The 15,404-nt window shown below is 39.0% G+C and overlaps 1 protein-coding gene across 5 annotated transcripts in view; it reads left to right on the plus strand.

Moving 5' to 3' along the window:
• The window catches only part of LOC114314215 (kinesin-like protein KIN-7O), a 29,931-nt gene that overhangs the window by 12,544 nt on the left and 1,983 nt on the right, over window positions 1-15,404 (plus strand). For 4 of the 5 annotated variants that reach the window (XM_082890930.1, XM_082890931.1, XM_082890932.1 and 1 more), the window contains 19 exons: window positions 7,497-7,577; window positions 7,767-7,835; window positions 7,942-8,001; window positions 8,080-8,241; window positions 8,822-8,878; window positions 9,680-9,919; window positions 10,019-10,084; window positions 10,173-10,358; window positions 10,467-10,571; window positions 11,286-11,372; window positions 11,523-11,672; window positions 11,853-11,966; window positions 12,049-12,135; window positions 12,206-12,409; window positions 12,488-12,673; window positions 13,950-14,156; window positions 14,304-14,393; window positions 14,480-14,620; window positions 15,284-15,381. In XM_082890930.1, coding sequence (XP_082747056.1) covers window positions 7,497-7,577; window positions 7,767-7,835; window positions 7,942-8,001; window positions 8,080-8,241; window positions 8,822-8,878; window positions 9,680-9,919; window positions 10,019-10,084; window positions 10,173-10,358; window positions 10,467-10,571; window positions 11,286-11,372; window positions 11,523-11,672; window positions 11,853-11,966; window positions 12,049-12,135; window positions 12,206-12,409; window positions 12,488-12,673; window positions 13,950-14,156; window positions 14,304-14,393; window positions 14,480-14,620; window positions 15,284-15,381 — 2,390 coding nt within the window. Of the gene's footprint in view, window positions 1-7,496; window positions 7,578-7,766; window positions 7,836-7,941; window positions 8,002-8,079; window positions 8,242-8,821; window positions 8,879-9,679; window positions 9,920-10,018; window positions 10,085-10,172; window positions 10,359-10,466; window positions 10,572-11,285; window positions 11,373-11,522; window positions 11,673-11,852; window positions 11,967-12,048; window positions 12,136-12,205; window positions 12,410-12,487; window positions 12,674-13,949; window positions 14,157-14,303; window positions 14,394-14,479; window positions 14,621-14,892; window positions 15,025-15,283; window positions 15,382-15,404 lie in introns of those variants that run through there. The other variant, XM_082890934.1, reaches the window with a different exon arrangement.

Here is a 15,404-nt window from a genome sequence, read left to right on the forward strand (position 1 = left end):
GATTTGGGTAAAAAAAAAAAAAAAAAAAAAAAAAAAAAAAAAAAAAAAAAAAAAAAAAAAAAACGAAGAAGCCTGCACACCAACTCATTTTATTCATGTCGGGGCTCACCCCGATCACCATTTTACACAAAAACAAAAAAAAACAAATTTGTAACCGCAGTCATGGTTTCCACACATGACTTCAGTGTATATTGATTGGCTTCAATATCTGTTTGCCCTGCCATTTTTTGCTCCACAGACCGTTGGTGAAGACACTGTATGGTGGTGTCATAACGTTGTAGAGGACACTGTATGGTGGTGTCAGACCGATGTAGAAGACAGTTTATGGGGTCATGTCGGACCGTTGTAGAAGACAGTTTATGGGGTCATGTCGGACCGTTGTAGAAGACAGTTTACGGAGTCTTGCTGGACCCTTGTAGAAACTAACCGGAATCAATGTCGGGACAGTTTACAGAGTCTTGTCGGACCCTTGTAGAAACTAACCGGAATCTATGTCGGGACAGTTTACAGAGTCTTGTCGGACCCTTGTAGAAACTAACCGGAATCTATGTCGGGACAGTTTACAGAGTCTTGTCGGACCCATAAAGGAGCTAACCGGAATTAATGTCGGGACAGTTTATGGGGTCATGTCGGACCGTTGGAGATGCTAACCGGAATCAAATGTCGGGACAGTTTATGGGGTCATGACAGACCGTTGGAAAAGCTAACCGGAATCAAATGTCGGGACAGTTTATAGGGTCATGTCGGACCGTTGTAAAAGTTGCACCCACAAAAGGCGTGCCCAATTTTATCAAAAGGCGTGCCATCAAAAAGCGAGCCCAATTCATCAAAAAGTGTGCCGGATTCATCATGGCGAGGCACGTGAGTGCCTTGGTTGGCGCGCCCATTTGTCGGCTGGTGGGAAGAGGCACGCGATGCGCGTGGCTGCCTCGGCTATAAGACGGAGGCTGAGGCTGAGGCATACCATTCTGAAACCTCTGAAACCAACCCTTCTCTGAAAAACTCTGCCTCTTCGGAGAGAGAAACTGTGGAACACTTTGTAGCCCAGAAAAATGGCTTCATCTTCCCGGAGTCTGCTCACTCTTTTTCCCGACCTCAACGAGTCAACAAGAGAGATAACTGGTGCGGTGGCACTGGAACCTCAACCAAGCGCCCCGGAGTTTGCTCCGTTGAACTTTCCGATGCGGTCTGTGGAGCAAAAAATGGCAGTGCAAACGGATATTGAAGCTAATCAGTATACATTGAAGTCCTGTGTTGAAACTATGACTGCGGTCACAAACTTATCCTCTTTTATTTTTATGTATTTTCTTGTTTTGTTACTCTCTCCAAACTCAAGTTGGTTAGTTCCTATCCCCCTTGAGTTTGCGGGGGCTGTTAAAATCCACCTACTCTCCACCTACTTCACCCACTTAAACCTACTCCACTAAACCTAACCCACTACACCACTACCACCTCACCTACTCCACTAAACCTAACCCACTACACCACTACCACCTCCACTTCACCTACTCCTTACCTACTACACACTCACCCTCTTCTATATATAGGAATCATGAATCATTGTAATTGATATCAATATAAATCAATCAAACAATACATCAATCAATAATATATCAATTTCAACAAGTGAACATTGTTCAAAATACCTTAAGTCAATAGTGTTTGCATGACTTTGTCAACTGCTAATTTTGAGTTCATTTTGAGGTTCCCTTCTATTTTCAATTTCTTCCTAAGGTTTGATGTGTTGTGATGAAAAGCAATTTTAGAGCAAAGATTCTAACAAAACTTGATTCCAAGGGTCCATTTAATTTCAATTAAAGCTTGAAGCTCAGGGGCAGTCTTGCTGGGTCTCTTGAAGTTTTATTTTGTTTTATTTTATTTTTTATTTTGTAGAAAGTTTTAGGAAATAAAGTTTTTTTTTGCACCCGAAAGTTTTTTCTCATGAGCCTATGTAACTAGTTGTACTTTCAAAATTTTAACAGTTTCTAGTTTTTAGTTTTTTGTTTTGAATTCTGATTGTAAAAATAAATTGATGTATATTATGGTGTAAAATAAATTGATGTATATTATTGATTGATATGTGTTATGTGTATATTATAAGGATTCCTATTATATAGGAGAGGATTTGAGAGTAGGTGAGGAGTAGGTGTAGGTGGTAGTGGAGGTGGTAGGTGGAGTGGGTGGTAGTGGAGGTGGTAGGTGGAGTGAGTGGTGGTGGTAATTTACATTTACACAATTTACATTAACAGCCCCCCTCAAACTCAAGGAGGATAGGCACTAGCCAACTTGAGTTTGGAGAGAGTCACAAAACAGAAAAATAAACTGATAAATAAAACAGGATAGGAGACACGGTATGGTCGTGTCAGACCGTTGTAGGAGACACAGTGTGGTCGTGTTAGACCGGTGTAGAAGACAGTTTACGGGGTCATGTCGGACCGATGTAGAAGACAGTTTACGGGGTCATGTCGGACCGATGTAGCAGGACAGTTTACGAGGTCATGTCGGACCGATGTAGCAGGACACTGTGTGGTCGTGTCAGACCGATGTAGAAGACAGTTTATGGGGTCATGTCGGACCGATGTAGAAGACAGTTTATGGGGTCATGTCGGACCGTTGTAGCAGACACTGTGTGGTCGTGTCAGACCGTTGTAGCAGACAGTTTATGGGGTTGTGACAGTTGTTGTGACAGTTTACGGAGTCTTGTCGGACCCTTGTAGAAACTAACCGGAATCAATGTCGGGACAGTTTACAGAGTCTTGTCGGACCCTTGTAAAAACTAACCGGAATCAATGTCGGGACAGTTTACAGAGTCTTGTCGGACCCATGAAGGAGCTAACCGGAATCAATGTCGGGACAGTTTACAGAGTCTTGTCGGACCCTTAAAAAGTCGCACCCTCAAAAGGTGTGCCCAATCCATAAAAAGGCGTGCCATCAAAAAACGTGCCCTCAAAAAACGTGCCCAATCCATAAAAAGGCGTGCCATCAAAAGGCGAGCCCAAGTCATAAAAAGATGTGCCGGACATTATGGCGAGGCGCGTCACCACATTGGCTTGCGCGCCCGGTTTGTCGTCTGGCGTCAAGGGGCGCATGATGCGCGTGTCTGCCTCTTCGTCATGGTCTTTATAAACCGAAGCGGAGGCTGAGGTTGAGGCAGAAAACCTGCTAAAAAAAAAATTTCTTCGTTGTCTGAGAGAGAAACTTCTGAAATTCTCTGTAACAACTGTTGCCCAGAAAATGGCCTCTTCGTCACGTAGTCTGCTCACTCTCTTTCCCGACCTCAATGAGTCCACAAGAGAGGTAACCGGTGCGGTTGCCAGTGAATCTCAACCAAACACCTCTGATTTTGCTCCGTTAAACTTTCCGATGCGGTCGGTGGAGCAAAAAATGGCAGTACAAACAGATATTGAAGCCAATTAGTATACACTGAAGTCATGTGTGGAGTCCATGACTGCGGTCACAAACTTGTCGCACCGGCTTCAGAGTAGGACAAATGAGGTGCAGCAGTTAAACGCCCAACTGGCTCTGCTCCAGCGCATGTATAAGGATGCGCGAGCAGAGATAAGTGTGCTAAAGGCGGAAAATAAGGAGCTGAAGCGGAAGGTGTAGAAATTTAATGTATAAAGAGAAATAAAGAATTGTATTATTGATTCATGTATTGATTTTTGTGTATTACAAATGGTGAGTGTCTCATTATATAGGAGAGGGTGAGTGTAGTAGGTGAGGAGTAGGTGGTGAGTGTAGTAGGTGAGGAGTAGGTGAGGAGTAGGTGGTGGTAGGTGATGGTAAAGGTGGTAGTGGTGGTAGGTTTATGGTAAATTCTAACAGCCCCCCGCAAACTCAAGGAGGATAGAAACTAACCAACTTGAGTTTGAAGAGAGGAACAAAACAAGAAATTACATAAAAATAAAAAAGGATAGGAGACACTGTATGGTCATGTCAGACCGTTGTAGCAGATAGTTTATGGGGTCATGTCGGACCGTTGTAGCAGACAGTTTACAGGGTCATGTCGGACCGTTGTAGCAGACACTGTGTGGTTGTGTCAGACCGATGTAGAAGACAGTTTATGGGGTCATGTCGGACCGTTGTAGAAGACAGTTTATGGGGTCATGTCGGACCGTTGTAGAAGACAGTTTATGGGGTCATGTCGGACCGTTGTAGAAGACAGTTTACGGAGTCTTGTCGGACCCTTGTAGAAACTAACCGGAATCTATGTCGGGACAGTTTACAGAGTCTTGTCGGACCCATAAAGGAGCTAATCGGAATCAATGTCGGGACAGTTTACAGAGTCTTGTCGGATCCATATGGGAGCTAACCGGAATCAATGTCGGGACAGTTTACAGAGTCTTGTCGGACCCTTGTAGAAACTAACCGGAATCTATGTCGGGACAATTTACAGAGTCTTGTCGGACCCATAAAGGAGCTAACCGGAATCAATGTCGAGACAGTTTACAGAGTCTTGTTGGACCCTTAAAAAGTCGCACCCTCAAAAGGTGTGCCCAATTTTTCAAAAGGCGTGCCATCAAAAGGCGTGCCCAATTCATCAAAAGGCGTGTCCACTTTATCAAAAGATGTGCCATGAAAAGGCGTGCCAGTTTGTCGGGCGTCTTGGCTTGCGCGCCCGTTTTGTCGTCTGGTGGCAAGAGGCGCGCGATGCGCGTGGCTACCTCGGCTATTAAACCAAGACGGAGGCTGAGGCTTGAAAGCATAACTAACCAGTGGAAACTTCTGAAACCAACCCTTCGCTGAAAAAAACTCTGCCTCTTCGGAGAGAGAAACTTTGGAACACTTTGTAGCCCAGAAACCAACTGTAACATCTGAAACACTCTGTAACAACCCTTTCGGACATTATCCGTCTGAACTGAAATCGCTACTTCGCTGAAACACTTAGCAACCCAAAACATGGCCTCTTCTTCCCGTCCAGCTACCCAGAACATGGCCTCCTCTTCCCGTGGTCTGCTCACGCTCTTTCCAGAACTGAACGAGTCCACAAGAGAAATAACTGGTGCGGTGGCCAGTGAACCTCAACCAAACACCACTGGGTTTGCTCCGTTGAACTTTCCGATGCAGTCGGTGGAGCAAAAAATGGCAGTGCAAACGGATGTGGAGGCTAATCAGTATACTTTGAAGGCATGTGTGGAGTCCATGACGGCGGTCACAAACTTGTCGCACCGGCTGCAGAGCAGGACAAATGAGGTGCAACAGTTAAACTCCCAGCTGGCTCTGCTCCAACGCATGTATAAGGATGCGCGAGCAGAGATAAGTGTGCTAAAGGCAGAAAACAAGGAGCTGAAGCGGAAGGCCACCGTTATGTTCCGATTTGGAGGGCCGCCATATGCTGTAGTGGAGGAGCAGGGAGGAGGCAACTTGCTTGGTGGTCTAGGAAGCATGGAGGCTGGGCAGTCACGGGACAATCAAGAGAAAAGCAAGAAGAAGAGACCCGCAGTAGAGTAGAGAAGAAAAATCCCACTGGGGGTGTGGGTGTTTTGTTTTTTGTTGGTTTGTTTGTTGTTGTTGTTGTTTTTTTTTTTTTTTTTTTTTTTTTTTTTTTTTTTTTTTTTTTTTTTGGATGTAAAATGGTGATCGGGGTGAGTCCCGATATGAATAAAGCAAGTGTGTTTGGCAAACTCGAATGGTAGGTGTGGTAATGCAGAAAAATTAACTGGAATGAATTTTTTTTTTTTTTTGATATTGGTATCATGGAGTGGGCGGTGGTACAAAAATATTGTGTAGAAAAAGAGGGAGATGGTGGAAAATTATTGTTTAGACAGAGAGAAGGCATGTGAGGTGTAAAGTGGAGGACAAAATAAAAGAAAAAAAGGTGAGAAATGTGATGATTTCTGTCCCTTCGCACAAAAACAGTACCACTAAAAGATGTTGTGGCTGCAAAGCCTGAAAAACTCAATGCATCAGTGGTTGATGGCGGAGACAATTGGAGTGTGGGACAGAGACAGCTTCTGTGCTTGGGGAGAGTCATGCTAAAACACAGCAAGATTCTGTTTATGGACGAAGCAACGGCTTCTGTCGACTCCCAGACCGATGCTGTCATTCAGAAAACCATTCGCGAGGACTTTGTGTCGTTTACAATAATCAGCATAGCTCACAGAATACCCACAGTTATGGACTGTGACAAAGTGATGGTTATGGATGCTGGATGGGCAAGGGAATATGAAGCCCCATCTCAGTTGCTCGAGAGGCCTTCGTTATTAGCCCAGCAATACTCAGATTACTATGCATTTAGAGGCCATGAGGTGTACCAAACACCATTCAAGGAGGGGAAGAAAAGAGGGTCTGAGAAGCTTGATCAGAAGCAGGTTGTCCATAGGAAGTCCATTGATGCATTTGGACAGAGGACTTCACAAGGCATAGATGGACCGGTAGATATGAAGCCCATCTATGGGACAACAGTTGTAAGAAAGTTGGAAGAGGCAGGAAAGTGAAGGTATGTGTACAAAATTCCAGCGGGCAGCGAAGGCAAGGTTGCTGGCCGGCTGCCCGCCGGTGAGAAAACAAAATACGGGCCTAAATCTTATGGCTCTGATACCATGTAGAAATTTAATGTATAAAGAGAAATAAAGAATTGTATTATTGATTCATGTATTGATTTTTGTGTATTACAAATGGTGAGTGGCTCATTATATAGGAGAGGGTGAGTGTAGTAGGTGAGGAGTAGGTGGTGAGTGTAGTAGGTGAGGAGTAGGTGAGGAGTAGGTGGTGGTAGGTGATGGTAAAGGTGGTAGTGGTGGTAGGTTTATGGTAAATTCTAACAGAAGGCCACCGTGATGTTTCGATTTGGAGGTCCGCCATATGCTGCAGTGGAGGAGAAGGGAGTAGTGATCATGCCCAGTGGAGTGGGAAACACGGAGGCAACACCGGCAAGGGCCGTCCAGGACGGAGGCAAGAAGAAGAGACCGGCGGCAGAGTAGAGAAGAAAAATCCTGCCTGCGGATGTGGTTTTTTTTTTTTTTTTGGTGTTTTTGTTGTTGTTGTTGTTGTTGTTTTTTTTTTTTTTTTTTTTGTGTAAAATTGTGATCGGGGTTGATCCCTGAGATGAATAAAATATGGTTTGGTGTGCAAAGCTATATGGTATGAATGGAATTTGAAAAAGATGAAAAATAAGGTGAAAGAAAAAGAAAGAAAGAAATAATAAGAATATATATTTGAAATCGGCAATGGTGTTCAGTATATATATATATATATTTGTTTTTGTTGTTTTTTTTTTTTTTGTTTTTTTTTTTTTGTTTTTTTTTTTTTTTGGTTTTAATAATAATAATAAGAATAATAAGATGGTATGAATTGTATTCCTAAGTAAGATTTATTAGTTTATGTCCAATTCCAATGTCAAAATTGAACTATATCTGGCCATATTGGCAAGATTTAGCTTCCTTGTGTTCAATGGTGTTTACTTTTGATTGCTCTAATTCATTACTTGTTTTGATATGTACTTTCTTTCACATATTCTTCGTCTACTTTTTTCTTATTGCTTTTTGTAATGGCAGATTCATGCTGATGAGACTAAAAGCAGCCTCCAATTTGCAAGTAGAGCATTACGTGTTACAAACTGTGCTCGTGTGAATGAGGTTTTGCTCTAAATGAAATTGCACATAATCATCATTTTCCATTATTTTTTGTGATTATCTTTAGAGGTTTTTTTTTTTTTTTTTTGAGTGTTTTCTTCTACCTACTTGCATTTGAAATGTAGAATCCTTTCCTTATTGTTAATTTATTGTTCACTTGGAACTCTTACTTGGCCAAAACCTTTATGCCAGATTTTGACAGATGCTGCTTTGTTAAAGCGTCAAAAGAAAGAAATCGAGGAGCTTAGGGCTAAATTGCAGGTAGACATTACTTGTAAAAAGAAAAGAAAATATCTTCATGTGAACGGTTTATCTTGGAATGGTGCTTTTTAAAATATCAACTGTTAATTTGTCTCTTGTGATTAAGGGCTCTCATTCAGAACATTTCGAAGAGGAGATTCTCAATCTGCGGAATACTTTATTGCAGGTTTATATCGTTAAGTTTGTGGATTGTCTTGTAAATAATGATTTGTGTATCCTCAAGGTTATAATTTATTTTCTATAGACTGAATTGGAGAGGGAGCGGATAGCTATGGAGCTGGAGGAGGAAAAGAAAGCCCAAGCTGAACGCGAAAAGAGGTTGCAAGAGCAAGCTAAGAAGATTGAAAACTTGAGTTCAATGGTGTTGTACTCAAATAGGGATGAGAATCGTGATCAGCCCAAGAAGGTACTATGACAATGACTCTCTCTCTCGCTTCCTGGTAAATAACTATTCATGTCAATTGTCTAAATTACTTTTTGATTACGCTTTTTCTTAGATTTATTATGGTCGTAAACATGTCAAAGGTTACCTAAATCCAACATGATTAGATCAAATTATGAAACCAAAACAGTGGTTCGCCTAATGAGTCTTCTTTATTAATTTTGTTACAATTCCATCTAGTTTGAATTTGCGTATATGTGATCCAATGACAACCTGGAATAGGTTCCATGAACCACCACTAAGCCTTATCTTTAGGAATTTGGGAAATAATCAGTATACTTTTGCCTCCTGAACATTGGAAAGCATACAATAAACTGAATTGTCAATGAATAACTTTGAGAGAAGACTTGTGCTAGAAGATAGGTCTGAAGTGGCTTTCATTTGTTTTAATTGCCTCATATCATCTGTTCCAGACTATTTCTCTAACTTCTTGTCTTTTGTGTGGCTCTCTCTCTCTCTCTCTATATATATATATACATATATGTTTATTTATTATATTTATGTATCTATTGTGTTCAAATTGAATTTTTTTCCCTTGCTGCAGGGAAAGAGGCGTGATACCTGGTGCTTTGGTAATCTTTCAAGGGAGACTCTTGGGGAAGTAAGTGTTTATTTGTTACAAGCATATTGTATAGTTGGTTTTCAGGTGGTAGTGAGCCATCTTTGAACTAATTTTTGGAGTTTGTACAGAATTTTGAATACTTTTGATAAGTAGATGTTTTCCTCTTGTTTGTGTTTCTTGGTACATTGGTGGCACTGGCACACCTTTGGTGCCTTTTTAATTTAATATACCCTTGTCAAAAAAAGAAAAAATACTGTAACAGTGGCATGGCAGTGAGAAAAAATGATGGCTTATAATGGTATAGAAGAATGAGAACTGTTTCTCTAAAGGGATGGTATTCTTCTATTTTTGTTTTTTGTTCTTTTAATTTAGAGAAAAGGGGGGGGGGGGGGGGGGGGGCGCTTGTTCCGTGAAAACTTATTTTTTCCCTAGAGCATCTAGCTTTAAATATAGATGAATGGTGGAAAAGATATGTTCACCTGACCTCAAGCTTGTTGGCATTTATTGCTTTGTCCAGATGAGCTAAGTTGTATTGTATGTCATTGTGATCTATTTGAACAAGAAAGATTTGTTTAAAGGTGATTCTTACATTTAGAAATTTCCATATGCTGATGTTTTTTTTTTTTTTTTTTTTTTATTTTAAATTTAAATTATATACATTCAATTATATTTTCATAAATATCTATGGGTATCTCTTTAATTTTTAACTTGGCTTGTTAGCCAACTCTTAAATATACTTTCAAAGTAAATGTGGCATTAAAATATTTGATTTTCCCAAATATGCAATAATTTAGTTTGTCATAGATATAATCTAACGTTCATGTCTTCATGGTGCTTTAGTTGAATTCAATAGTCCATGCAAAGGCTTCTGCTGTGAAACCGATGAGATCTGAGCGTGATATGGGACCGCTTCTTCCTTTTGAAGAGCTAGTTGATGATGCCAGCATGGATAACCCCTGCAAACCAAAGGAAGAATGCAATAATAACACAGTCGAAGACTGTACTCTTCCAGATTCACGTGCTCTGTTACATGTTACTAACCGGAAAAAAGCACCACTCAGGAAGAAAAGTTTACTTGTGGTTTGTATAATATCTTCTCCCTCTTCATTTTCTTATTTGTCTTTTTCTCTTCATTTTCTCGTTTAAGTTTTGGCACTTTATTAATTGTTTGTCTGACAGGAGAACAGTGAGTTAGAAGAACTGCAAGCAGAATATGAAGACTTGCTTTTAAAATTTGAAACTCAGGTTATTATCCTTGCTTCCTTGTTATTAATGTTTCTGTAAGACATTTACTTGCTGTGGTATCTGATTAGTTGCCCTTTCCAACTTGCAGAAGATTATGAGTGAGATAGAAGTTGATTCCTTAACGAGAAAGTTGGCCGAGGCTGATTTATGTCTGCATGAGAAATGTAATGCCTATTCTACATATCATCTTGATAAAAGTACTATTCACAGGGATGCAACCAAAAGTTTGAGGGAGTCAGAGGCTATTCTTGTAATTAAGCAACTCCAAGAAAAGGTTTGTCAATTTCAGTCTATATCATCTCTTTGTTGCTGTTCTTTTATAAATTTCCATCTCATTGGTTTTGTATTATACGTCATTTTCAGTTTATTGTCTATCCTGCAGATTAACATGTTAGAGGTGGAGAAGTCTTCAAGCCAACAAAATTTGGATTGTGTTGTTGAGTTAGCAACAGAGCAGAACATATGCGCCACGGAGAAGTATGAAGAGGTAATCATGTGCCGATTGATTCATGCTTTGAGTGCTCTGCTATTTAAGTGTAAGAATGCAGAATAACTCATTGGTTCCTTAGTCAATTAATTTAAAAAAGGAGCTGTGAACAGAAATGCTCGATGTGAGTTGTATTGATCAATGCACTCCATCCACATATTAGAGTTATGTTCCATGTAATCAATTAGAGTTTTAGTACAGCTTATTTTCTATTGTCATTTTTGTCCAATGATGTCTTCCTCTCGCCTTATGTTGTTGCATATTTTATTGGATGCTGTATTAAAACTTCATCCTCTTTCTGTATTTTGATTTGTTATAAATCTGTCTTGCACTTGGGGTGTAGGTGGTGTAATTTTAGGAATTCGAGGTCATTAACTGTCTTGTCCTTTAGATTCCAAATACCCAGGGAAAGTTATAAATTTGTTTTCTTGTCTTGGTTTTGGTTGACTGGACTGAAGTTGTTCTATTGACTGCAAATTAAGAAAGGTTTATTGGTCTTCCTAAATATTTTTAAATTTTTAGTTTTATTTTTTATTGACTGAAATGGATTCGATGCAAGTGAATCTTCCTAAAAGAAAACACAAGCCTGCTTCACTTTTATTTTTAGGGAGATGTATGTGCATCTCAGCCTTCTCAGTTTGTGGTTGTAATGGGCCTGTGAGTGGTTGGTCTTAATGTTCTTTCTGTTTTCTTATGAATGCCTTTTTTTTGCAGCTTTATGAAGAGCTTTTAAATGCACGGGAGGAGGCTAGAATTGCATGCGAACAACTTACTTCTGTGGAATCTGTCAGGACAATTGATGTATGCATCTTTTGCTTGTTTACAATTTTGCTGATGGTTCTTTTGGACTCGTATTATAATATTATTACAAGAAATTATGGTAGTCTTTTATCATATAAATGATTTTTTTCCCAAGCCTATGAAACTTAATGTTTTGCAAGCATCATTTAGGAGGACAATTTTGACTCCACGATCAAGCTATTACTTGAAGTGCAAGAAATAACATCAGAAGTACAGAACTCAAGAAATCTTGCTGAGAGCGTCTCTTTGATTGTGGATGAACTTTTCCAGAGTTTTTCTGCTATATTGAACCTTTTCACTGTGAGTAATCTTGAATACTTGGCCATTCAAAAAAATTTCATTTAGTTTGTGTAATAGTTATTCAACTATATGTTAAGTCTTCACCTTACATAATTTGTTCATTCTGGTGCTATATTTGTAGATCATCTGTCAACTGAATCCTTGCATGACTATTCTATTCTTGTAATTATTGTGATGCAGGACTTCAAGTCTTTGGCATGCGATAACTCGATGCAACTAAAATCTATTATTAGTAACCATGAGAGGTTGAACCACTGTATGAAGCACAAAGTCAATGAACTTGAGAATGAGAAGGTGCATGTCTACATTGAAATCTGTGAGATTATTCTCACTCTAACCATTTTTGAGAATTTTTTGTCTGGATGGTTGAATGCAGCTTCTTTTGCACAATCAATCTGTGGATCACCACAGTCAGATTCAAGAATTAAGTCAAAAGGTTCAAGATTCTGACAAGGCATTATCTGTAAGTTACTTTCAGTTCTGTTTTATTTTTTTGGTATGTGCCTTCTATGACACGCTTAGTTTTCTTGCAGGAACTTTCCGAACAACATGATTTGGAAAAGTCTGAGCTCCTTTCTCAAATTCGAACTCTTGAAAAGGAAATATCGTGTTTATCATCTTCCTCCTTGGCTAGGGAAAAGGAAATTTTGAGAAAGGATCTCGAGAAAACAAAAACAAAGTTGAGAGAGACTGAGTCCAAGCTTAAGAATGCAATCCAGGAGAAAACCAAACTTGAGGTTTTATACTATCTGTTGTGAATTTCCCGTGGTGATTATCCTATAATATATTGCTTACATTTTTTTTCTAATTTGTAGGGTGAAAAAGCATGCGCAGAGAGAGAATTAAAAAAATTGCATGCCCAAAAGTCTCTCCAGCGTGATATCAGCAAACGGGAGTCACTTGCTGGGAGGAAGCGTGATTCCATTATTGACAGGAGTTCAAATGTGTTTGATCCGAGAAGGGCAAAGGGTCTTTCTGTTTCCTATGACCAGACATTCCAGGTGAAGAAGTGGGCTTCAATTAGATACATTGAAACAAAGTATATCCATAAATGTTCTCTTACAATATTTTTGATGTAGAGAGCAAGGCAGGGGAAAATATGCAGAACAACTTCATATGGATCTAAATGGACAAATTAAGTGTTAGATGGCTTAGCTTTAGCCAACATGCCTAGGTGCGGACTTATCAATATATAAGTCAACTAATCTCACCGCTCAACCTAAATAGTGAAGGTCTGCACCTCACATATACCAATGCCAAAATGGAAAAGCATTTTGTGATTTATCCAAAATAAAATGAAATAAAAGAAGCATTTGTGCTTAAATTTGATGGCTGAACCGACTTGAATCTGAACTACGATTCATATCAAGTCTTACTGAAATCGGATTTCCTTTTCGTGCCATATGCGCTTAGACTTTACTTTTTCCCCCCTTTTCTTCCCAGTTCAATAGTTGTTCTCGAAGTGGGATCATTTTCCCACGAGAGGTAATGAGAAGAATTATAGAATGGATTTCTACCTATGCCTAGATCGCAGATAATTGGAAATTTTATTGATAAGACCTTTTCAATTGTTGCCAATATCTTATTACGAATAATTCTGACGACTTCAAGAGAAAAAGAGGCATTTACCTATTACAGAGATGGTACGATTTGATACTTTTTTCTTTTTTTTTACTGCTCTCGGTCTTACGAGAGAGACACATGATTCGGGATAAAAGAAAAATTTTAAATTTGCCTTTGTTAAGAAGTCTAGAACACGTTTACAGTTTAAAGTGAATGCAAAGAAAGCAAAGTTAGCATATGGGAGTTGCGATAATAGATTTCAAAGCTAGAATAATCATTTGAAGCGATTTTTTTGTCCTGCATAATGAATCATAAAAATTCAACATGTTTTGCTGATACTATGATTGCATTATCAGTCATTCGCAGTGAAGATATCTTTGTCTGGATTCTAAATATGAACATGAAGATTGGGATATCCATATATCTAGGAAATCTTATATATTCCTAATTTTATTTAATGAGCAAACAAATCATATTAATTTTACTTAAATGAATTTAACTTGTCTACAAAAGAACTATTAATTTTATTTCTCTCTTTTCTTTTCTTTTTTTTTTTTTTTTTTTTTTTGGGGGGGGGGGGGGGGGGGGCGCTACGTCAGGATATTAAGAATTTTCTCCTTTTGCAGTTTTCTCAGTGTTATATGACTGAAATTGTTCAGAACAAGTTGCATACTTGAGTTTTAAAATTTATTTCTGCTTTTTTCTGACGTTAAGGATGAATACAAGAAGCTAGAAGTTCTTGCATTTGAGATGGAGACAACTATTGCCTCTTTAGAAGAGGAATTAGCAACAGCAAATGAGGAAAAAGAAATGGCCATTTCTAGAAGTCAAAGTTTGGCTTCAGACCTGCAAGCTCTATCTGACAATTTGAACATGTCAAACTCAAAAATGAATACTTTAGAGGAAGAGATTTCAGACCTTGTAAGCTTTCCCATATATTCCTTTTCATTTCGTGATTTCCAAGTTCCTAATTTCTAGTAAGACTTTTATTTGTCATATTATTATGGTAGTGTGATTTCTTGTTTCAATCCTTTTAATCTGTCATCTTATATTTCTCTCTTATTCCAGAGATCACATTTAGAAAAATCAACATCCTACAATCAAGAACTAGAAAGCTCTAAAAACATGCTGGTCGAAGAAAAGGAAGAGTTGGCTATGGTAGTTGAATAGTAAAGATGATCTATTTTTAATCCTTTGTATCTAGCTGTAATGTTGATTGTCTGATTCTATCTCATATTTTGCAGCAACTCACTGAAGCTCTTTTGGCAATGGAGGAGGAGAAGGCCATATGGTCTGCTAAGGAGAAAGCTTCCATTGAAGCCATAGAAGAGAAAGGAAGATTATATAATGCTGAGACTATGTTTTTATCAGAAGGAATATCAGAGGTAAAATTTAAAATTCAACCTCAGAATAAATGTAGAAGAATATGTCTGCATGTTTTGCAAAGTTTTACTTGATTCATATGTGACTTCCCAATTGCTTCATAAGGATGTCTGACATGAACTTTCATGTCTGCTAGGTGGGGAATTTTGTTTTGCCGCGCGGGGGGGGGGGGGGGGGGGGGGGGGGGGGGGGGGGTCGCTGGGTGGGTGATCAATTTTACCCAACAAAGCACGCTAATGTGGATGTTAGTAATAGAATGTCTTGTATATGGTAGGTGAATGGGATATTACCAACTCAGGATTTCAAGCATATGAATAATCCACCTTTTGATTTGTTTGAAATGGTTTCTTATCGGACTTCATATAGTATATGGTAGGTGAATGGGATATTACCAACTCAGGATTTCAAGCATATGAATAATCCACCTTTTGATTTGTTTGAAATGGTTTCTTATCGGACTTCATACAGTTGTTTCTGTTCCAGCTTCACATATATCTTTATACAACATTTACTCTTAGGACAACAAAAGTCTCAACTGTTTTGGGTTGTTAGTCAGTATCTACCTTTTTACAGCAGAAAATTAAACTTACAGTCCACAATTTTGTTTTTGTTGCTTACAAATTGGTGTCACGTGTTTTGACGATGAATATTTTTTAACTTGTAAGGTGAGAAATGAGTTAGCATCCTGTAGAGAAGAATGCAAGGTCCTTCAGGAGAGATTGACATGCTCCGAGGAAAATGTGAAATTGGAAAAAACCTGCAGGTTTGTTTAGCCTTTTTTTTTTT

Source organism: Camellia sinensis, chromosome 10 (genome assembly GCF_055761805.1).
Source record: "Camellia sinensis isolate YWXY chromosome 10, ASM5576180v1, whole genome shotgun sequence".
Taxonomy (NCBI): domain Eukaryota; kingdom Viridiplantae; phylum Streptophyta; class Magnoliopsida; order Ericales; family Theaceae; genus Camellia; species Camellia sinensis.